The 9,105-nt window shown below is 38.3% G+C and overlaps 2 protein-coding genes across 2 annotated transcripts; both read left to right on the forward strand.

Annotated features, from left to right (window-relative positions):
* The first annotated feature begins 5,961 nt into the window (after positions 1-5,961).
* On the forward strand, positions 5,962-8,451 carry LOC138876894 (uncharacterized). The gene is made up of 4 exons (XM_070156022.1): positions 5,962-6,408; positions 6,979-7,317; positions 7,651-7,915; positions 8,276-8,451. Exons 1-4 carry the CDS (start codon positions 5,962-5,964, stop codon positions 8,449-8,451), a joined length of 1,227 nt encoding a protein of 408 aa, XP_070012123.1.
* Positions 8,452-8,463: 12 nt separating this feature from the next.
* On the forward strand, positions 8,464-9,105 carry LOC138876895 (uncharacterized). The gene has a single exon (XM_070156024.1). It carries the CDS (start codon positions 8,464-8,466, stop codon positions 9,103-9,105), a length of 642 nt encoding a protein of 213 aa, XP_070012125.1.

The raw sequence follows: 9,105 nt of genomic DNA on the forward strand, positions 1-9,105 counted from the left end.
TTCGTCTAGTTGTGCCTATATCCATGATTTGTCATCGTACATTAGCTGGAGCTGCTGAACATGTATATCAAATGTATCTACTTAAAAGCGTTTGAGTTTGAGTTCACAATCTTGCGACAGGCATGTGATAGAATGTTGCATTAGAGGCGTAGACCAATTTCCCCGAGTCCTTGAGCCGAAAATCAGCTGCAACTATAGTCAGGTTCCTTCCACTCGGGATGACAGACACATCTGCCTAGAAACGATTCAAATACAAAAGGAGACAAATATAATCAGAGAACAAGAACAGAATGATTTTTTTTGGTTGCTGTTGAGGGAAAGGGGGAAGGGAGGAGGGGTACACACATGATGTGCATTTGCTCTTACAAATTCTTATACCTATAAAGTCCAGTGAGATTGAGATAAGAGGAGCTTAAATGAAAGCGTTATTACTTACATTGCTTGGAGCAGCAGAAACATAAGACATACTCAATTCTCCAAGAAACAGTTCCTTATCCTTTCCCACAACAGTTCTGGCACAGGCAATTGATACCCTCTCTGGCTCTCTGCTACAGCTCCAACTGCTCCTCCATGCATGGTTTGATAAAAAATCAAGATTGAAAAACTCGAGTTTTATTGGTTTGGTTTGGTCTTTAGATTTAATAACCCGACACAATTGGTTTGGTAATTATAAAATCCGAACCAACCCGACTTATGTACACCCCTAATTATTAGTCATATGTCATGTACGGCGAAGCGCGGATTATATCACTAGTATAGTATAATAACAAGGTGGCGCACTTGGTCAGTACTCAAAATATTACACATTCCAGAAGTGCATATTCTTATGGAAATTCGAGAAAGCATTACATAAAAGGGACATGATTTTTTCAATATAACAGCTACTATGCCCAAGTTCCAAACACGTTAGGGTCAACTACATGAATAACCATTTAATTTTATCTTCACTTTCTTTTACTTGTTTAGATCTTTATGCAAGAAAAATATCTTTATTAATCTCAACCCGAGATCGAAACTGAAATAATGTCATTTTTGGCACAAAATACGTTTCTACTGTTAAAAAAATTACATTTCTACATAAAACACAGTATAATACTGCGTTTTACTTTAACGAAAAGTTAGCCGTTAAAGTTAAACGCAATATTATACTGTGTTTTATTAAAAAATTAATTTTTTATAGGAAAACGCATTACAATACTGCGTTTTCCTTAAACGCAGTATTATATTGCGTTTCCCTATAATAAAATATAGGGTGTTAAAGTAGAACGGCATAACGCAGTATAATATTGCATTTTGCCCGCATATGGTCTGTCAAAAATCGTTCGAAGAATATGGGCCTCAGAAGATTGTAGGAATTAGTAGACACTGACACTGATAATGATTGTCTGTCATTAGATATATCCTATGACAGACAATCATATATCCAATGACAGACAATCATTATCAGTGTCAGTGTCTACTAATTCCTACAATCTTCTGAGGCCCATATTCTTCGAACGATTTTTGACAGACCATATGCGGGCAAAACGCAGTATTATACTGCGTTATTCCGTTCTACAATAGGGAAAGGAAAATGCATTATTGTAATGCGTTTTCCTATAAAAAAAATTAATTTTTTAATAAAACGCAGTATAATACTGCGTTTAACTTTTAACGGCTAACTTTTCGTTAAAGTAAAACGCAGTATTATACTGCGTTTTATGTAGAAATGTAACTTCTTCTTTTTTTAACAGTAGAAATGTATTTTGTGCCAAAAATTGTATTATTTCAGTTTCGGACTCATCTCAACCCCCTCCCCCCCCCCAAGTGAATGTGAGCTGATCAAACGGCAGAGAAAATAACCAAGTGTAAGAGTCAAGAGTGAGGCACCCTGTCAACTCTGGAGAGCAACTAGAGTAAGACAAAAATCCAAATGAAACAAAACTGTTCTATCATTTGGAGAAAAATTATTTGAATGTACTATTTCAAAAGTATCCATACTTGTAGCAGACTGAAGCAATTAGCATTTAAGTAATACACAGGATGATCCTTCAATACTTAAGAAAACTACATAAAAAATCATGCTTTATGTGCTCCTGAAGGGTTTCTAACAACTTACTCCAGACCAGCAAAACAAAACCGTAGAACTCATTTTCGGAAAAGAATTGTAGGGCCCCAATATTTTAAATAATGACATATTGAATATTTAGCAAATAAAAAAAAAGAAGAAGAAAGGATGGAAAACAAAAAGGGCCGAAGCCCATTAGAATTTTTAACCTGCCAAGGTTAAGGGTTTAAAAAGCAGAGATGCTTTGTCTTCTAAGGGAAACGAGAAACAAAAAAAAAGAAAAAAAAAAAGGAAAACAAAAGCAGAGAAAGAAAGAAGGAAAAGAGAAAAGAAGGAGGAAGAAGTGGGTGCACTGCGTTGGAGCCATAACTATAACTGTTGAGGAATCTTAAGCACTAATTGTCTTTTACGGGTATTACTTGAACTTCTTATTCTGGTAGATTTTAATTTCGATTCTCTTGATTGGAAGATTCTACAGAGTAATAGAAATTACACTAGTTCATTCACACAATTGAGAATTTTCTTCCTAAAGAATCAATAGAACTTTATGAAATTTGGAGTAATAAATTTTATGAATAGGTTGGAGTTGATAAATTAGTAATTACTCATATGTGGGTCAATATAAATCCACAAATTAAGACTCAAACATGAACCCCGATGATTGGGTATTCTAAAATAACTATGAATTAGCCTAAATAAGAAAATTAACATGAGATCGATATTATGTAATTATAGATTGATTGGAGGAATTTGTACGAGTTGCTTGAGGTGAAACAGTTGGTATTTCGGCACGAGTACTGTGAGTAGTAATCTTACCGCAATTTGTGTTTTCATAACTTGCATGATTTATACATGATTTTTAAGATGAATATATTACCGATTATTTTGAGTTGCATGTGGGACAAGTCTTTTACTCGATATGATACCGAAATAGTTATTTGAGATGGTTACCGTGGTTTTAAATATTTTTGTTGTCACTAGATCTGTTTTACTGTTACTTGAATTTACTGTTATCGAAATGAAATTATATGATCTGATAAGAACTGAAATGCCCTATATAGATTTAAAAGATTTTCTACGAGTATATACGGATTACAGAGACAAGTATAAATGGGAGTAGACATTGAAGGATCCCGTAGCTAACGGTGGGTTCGTTAAACCTGGTGCACCTTGTAATTACATATTAGCGTTATAGCCCTCGCTAGTGGGAAGGTAGAACTAGCATACCGTTACCGACTTCCCTCGAGTAGGGACTACAGTTATATTTGACTTCTTGCGAAGAAGTCCACAGTTATACCGATTACATGATTCGTTCATTGAAATCTCCCAAATGTGAATATTGATATTATACAGGGGTTTCCGAGCTTATTACTAAACTGTTAATTGTATTATCCTACAAGAAAAGCATGATGAGACTGAAAATTATTTATTGTTTCTGAAAGGGCATTTTGATGTTATCTGTTTGAGATATTAGCATATTTTCTAACTTGCCCCCAATAAAAACGGTTGTGGTTAAGTGTTATTACTCACTGAGCTAGCGACTCATTCCCCGCTAATTATTTTTTCAGAGACAGCAGTTGACGCGGATAAGGATTTCGTTAATTAGAGAGCACATGTTGAGAATTATTGGTGAGCCTCGCACTTGTTTGCGTAGGCGAAAACTTTGTCAATTGTTATGGTCTTTTCTTTGAACTCTTATAGTCGCTCCATGGTCATTCTTTTAGTGTCTTGAGTAGTCTTTGTTATTATAGACTTATGTTGAGTAACGCTCATTCCTATAAAATTTGGAGATAAAGTAGTATTTCTAGTTGTTAGTGGGTGGACTGTTAAAGGTAGATATTTATTTTAGTTAATTGATAAAGTCCTTGTCATTTGAATTGTTATTAGGATGTTTAGTTGCTGATTTGAGACAGAAATATTTTTGGGATGACCCAAAAACAGGGAAAATTCTGTCTGATTTTCTGTTAAATTTTCGATGAGGCTTACTTGGGAGCATTAGCTCCTAAGCGCCGGTCACGATCCTAAATTAGGTCGTGACAAAGTTGGTATCGGAGCTTAGGCTTTAAGTCTCGAGTCATGGAGCAATGTTTAGTAGCGTCTTGTTCATGGGTATGTAGGCGCCCATACTTATGATCTCGAGGTTATTGAACATTTAGGAACATTTTCCCTTCTTTCATTCTTTGATCGTGCGTTGAGATAACTTGAGATTGACTTTGAATATTTCTTTCGCAAATGGCTAGGACACGCACACCCTCATCTGTTGGACGTGGTGCAACCCGAGGTGGCAGTCAAGTTGGGGTTCATCAAACTAGAAGACAGACTGCTCCTCAACCTCAAGTTGGGAACATGGGTCAAACCCAAGCTGTTATGCCAGATCAAGTGCAAGAGCAGAGAGTTCAGAACACTCCACCACCAGTGCCAACTGTTGTACCTACTGTTGCCTTACCTGCAGCTGCAGTGGCAAGGTTATTGAATGTGTTAGAGGCATTGGTTCCTACTCATGGCGGAAGTTCAACTCCTCAGTCTACTTTATAGACACAAGCACCTTCACAGACTCAGCCTTTCGGGAATAAGGAAGAATCCTTACACGAGTTCCTGAAATTGAAATCACTAAAATTCACAAGTTCCGATAACTCAGTAGATCCTCAAGGTTTCTTAGATGGGACACTTAAGGCATTACGTGCTCTTGGATGTTCTAGTGAAAGAGCCGTGGAACTCGCAGCATACAAACTAGAAGATATGGCCAACACATGGTATGAAACAGTATTGCTAGGAAGGCCAGCAGGAGCACCACCACTGACATGGGACGAGTTCACTAAGTTGTTCAAGAATCATTTTCTTCCAGACAGTCTGATGTGACAATATGCTAGAGACTTTGAGAGATTGGTTCAGACTCCAGATATGGATGTGTCAACATATAACACTAAGTTCTGTAAGCTGGCTATATATGCTCATCACTTAGTGCCTACCGAAGAAGCTCGAGTTCAGAGGTTTGTTGATGGATTGGTTGGTAGTCATACACTGCAGTAGCCCCAAAGATGAAGAATTTATCCTACTCTGATGTAGTCAACCTTGCTAGAAATATTGAAAACAAGGGACGTGAGGAGCGTGCAGCTAGTGATTTACATAATAAAGCCAAGACAGGAGGGGCTTTCAGTGGTGATTTTAGTGAAAATAGAAAAGCAGGAAATCAGGGACAATAACAACAATAGGGTTCTCAGATAGGGACACACATGTATTCACAGTCCACATACAGACCACATTACAGACAAGGTAATAGGGGACCATCATCTTTTGGATATCGTAATTTTGGGCAGATATATGCCACTACTCTAGCCTGTCAGACTTGTGGTAGATGACATTTGGGCCAATGTCGTGTTCTAACTGGAGAGTCCTTTCGGCGTGTCCAGTTAGGACATCACTTGAGGGATTGCCCTCAGCCTCCGAGAAATTTCAACCAGGCTTCTATTCAGTCAGTTGCACCGACTCAGACTACTCGTAATACTTCAGGTGCTACAGGTACAGAAAATAGAGGTCGAGGTATTAGAGACCGTGCTGCTATGAATCAAGGACAAGGAAATGCTGGTAGAGGTCAGGGGAGAGTTTTTGCATTTACTAGACAGGATGCTCAGGCCTTGAATGCAGTGGTTACAGGTATTCTTTTTGTCTGTTCATTTGATGCACTTGTGTTGATCGATCCGGGATCTACTCACTCCTATGTGTCCTTGTACTTTGCTTTGAGATTTAGTAGACAACCCGAGCTATTGAATGATCCTTTTCTAGTTGCTACTCCTGTTGGAGAGTCTTTGTTAGCTGAATACGTGTATCATGCTTGATAGATTCGGGTTGAGGGTAGGGATACTCTAGCTGACCTAATTGTACTTGATATGATTGACTTTGACATGCTGATGGAAATGGATTGGTTATATTCTTGCTATGCTATAGTCGATTGTCATGCAAAGATAGTTAAGTTTGAGATACCAAATGAACCCAGTTTTATTCTAAGAGGGAGTCAAGTTCCAGAGACTTGCAAAATTGTATCTTTTATGAAGGCTCAACGACTTCTAAAGAAAGGTTGCTTGGGTCTCTTAGCTATTATAAATGATACAAGAAATGAAACAGTTAGTATAGAAAATTTACCAATAGTGAGAGAATTTTCTGATGTATTTCCTGAGGATTTACCAGGATTGCCTCCAGCACGAGAGATAGACTTTAGTATTGATTTGCTACCTGACACACAACCCATATCGATACCCCCATATCGAAGGGCACCAGTAGAGTTGAGGGAGCTAAAGCAACAGTTACAAGATTTGTTAGATAAGGGTTTTATTAGACCTAGTGTATCACCATGGGGTGCACCAGTACTATTTGTAAAGAAGAAAGACGGATCCTTGAGAATGTGCATTGACTACAAGCAGTTGAACAAGATAACAATACACAATAAATATCCTTTGCCTCGTATAGATGACATGTTTGATCAGTTACAAGGAGCTGCCCACTTTTCAAAGATTGACCTCCGTTCTGGTTATCATCAACTTAGAATCAAAGATGAAGATATTTCTAAGACTGCTTTCAGAACTCGATACGGGCACTATGAGTTCATTGTGATGCCTTTCGGAATGACAAATACTCTAGCTGCATTCATGGATTTAATGAATAGGGTGTTCAAGCAGTTTCTGGATAGATTTGTAATAGTATTTATTGATGATATCCTGATATATTCTCGTAGCCAAGGAGAACACGAGAATCATCTCAGGACTATGTTATAGACATTGCGAGAACATCGGCTTTATGCTAAGTTCTCGAAGTGTGAATTCTGGCTAGACTCGGTAGCATTTTTGGGGCATGTTGTATTCAAAGATGGAATTATGGTAGATCCTAAGAAGACTAAAGTTGTGCATAAATGTCCTAGACCTACTTCTCCTACATAGATTCGCAGCTTTTTAGGCTTAGCAGGCTATTACAGGCGTTTTGTGCAGGATTTCTCCAGAATAGCAGCGCCGCTGACCAAGCTAACACATAAAAATGCAAAGTTTCAGCGGACGGAGGAATGTGAGCAGAGCTTTCAAAAGCTCAAAACATGTTTGACAACTGCACCAATATTAGCCTTACCATCAGGTTTGGGAGGATTTACAGTATTTTGTGACTCCTCGAGGGTGGGATTAGGATGTGTTCTCATGCAAAATGGTCGTGTGATAGCTTATGCTTTGAGACAATTGAAAAAGCATGAGCAAAACTATCCTACACATGATTTGGAGATAGCTTATGTGGTATTTGCTCTAAAAATTTGGAGGCATTATTTATACGGCAAAACTTGTGAGATTTATACTGACCATAAGAGTCTGAAGTAGATCTTTCAGCAGAGAGATTTGAATCTTCGACAGCGTCGTTGGATGGAACAACTCAAAGACTATGATTGTTCTATTTTGTATCATCTTGGAAAAGCCAATGTGGTGGTTGATGCATTGAGCAGAAAATCTATGGGGAGTCTGGCACACAGAGCTCCTGCAAAGAGACTTTTGGCCAAAGATATTTAGAGACTAGAAGATACAGGTATCAGATTTAGTGTCGTAAATTCAGAGGCATTGTTGGCTTGTGCTCAGGCTAAGTCATCATTAGTTGAGCACATTAAGGCCATCCAATATGAGGAACGATTATGCAAATACAGGGATGAGGCCTTAGTTGGTAAAAGCAAGGATATGATTGTTGAAAGTGATGGTGTTCTTCGAATGGGTGACAGGCTATGTGTAGCAGACGTAGATAGGTTAAGACATGCTATTCTTAAAGAAGCTCACAACACTAAATACACTATACATCTTGGATCCACAAAAATGTATCATGACTTGAAGCAATTTTATTGGTGGGAAGGTATGAAGAAAGATGTTGCTAACTTTATTTCTAGTTGTTTGACTTGTCAGCAGGTCAAGGCTGATCATCAGCGACCCCAAGACTACTACAACAAATTGAGATTCTAGAGTGGAAATGGGAAAGAATTACTATGGATTTTGTCACCGGGATACCACGAACCCTTAGAGGTTATGACTCGGTATGGGTGATTGTAGATCGACTGACGAAATCAGCACACTTTTTGCCGGTGAAGACTACATATGGTAGAGTCAGGTATGCACAGATATTTATGAACGAAATTGTCCGACTTCACGGAGTTCGAGTATCAGAGATATGATAGAAGATCACAGTTCACTTCACGCTTTTGTAAATCTTTTCAAGAAGCATTGGGTACACGAGTAGATCTTAGTACTGCATTTCATCCACAGACAAACGGGCAGTCTGAACGTACTATTCAGATCTTGGAGGATATGTTGAGAGCTTGCATTCTTGAGTTTGGAGGTAGTTGGGACACGTATCTACCATTAGCTGAATTTGCTTACAACAATAGCTTCTAGTCCAGTATTCAAATGGCACCGTACGAAGCATTGTATGGTAGAAGATGTCATTCTCCTATCGGATGGTTTGAAGCTGATGAGACTAACTTATTGGGACCTGACTTAGTACAAGAAGCTATGGACAAAGTCCAGTTGATCAGACAGAGATTTCTTACAGCTCAAAGCAGACAAAAGTCTTATGCTGATAAGATAAGAAGAGATTTAGTGTTCACAATTGGAGACAAAGTGTTCCTACGAGTCTCTCCTATGAAAGGTGTGATGCAGTTTGGGAAAAGAGGCAAGTTGAGCCCCAGGTTTATAGGACCGTATGAGATACTAGACCGAGTAGGAGCTGTGGCTTATCGTTTGGCACTTCCTCCTAAGTTGTCCTTTATTCATCCAGTTTTTCATGTCTCAATGCTAAGGAAATGTATATCAGACTCATCACAGGTGCTTGAATCACCTGCTATACCGCTTGATGAGAAGTTGTCTTACGAGGAGAAGTCGATCGCTATTGTTGATAGACAAGTAAGAAAACTACGGTTAAAAGAAATATTGTTCGTGAAAGTCTTATGGAGAAATCATACAGTTGAAAAAGCTACGTGGGAAGTGGAAGATGCTATGCGAGTCAAGTATCCTCACTTATTTCAGTCTACAGGTACGTACTTGAGTTAA

The sequence above is a fragment of the Nicotiana sylvestris genome, chromosome 1 (genome assembly GCF_000393655.2).
Source record: "Nicotiana sylvestris chromosome 1, ASM39365v2, whole genome shotgun sequence".
NCBI classification, from domain to species: domain Eukaryota; kingdom Viridiplantae; phylum Streptophyta; class Magnoliopsida; order Solanales; family Solanaceae; genus Nicotiana; species Nicotiana sylvestris.

Bases quoted from the DNA above. Each gene is read 5' to 3' on its own strand.
- LOC138876894 (XM_070156022.1), top strand. From the start codon at position 5,962: ATGGATTGGTTATATTCTTGCTATGCTATAGTCGATTGTCATGCAAAG. The intron at 6,409-6,978 runs GTACTATTTGTA...TCTCCTACATAG, and splicing joins TATCACCATGGGGTGCACCA to ATTCGCAGCTTTTTAGGCTT. The intron at 7,916-8,275 runs GTATGAAGAAAG...AATCTTTTCAAG, and splicing joins GCAATTTTATTGGTGGGAAG to AAGCATTGGGTACACGAGTA.
- LOC138876895 (XM_070156024.1), top strand. From the start codon at position 8,464: ATGGCACCGTACGAAGCATTGTATGGTAGAAGATGTCATTCTCCTATC.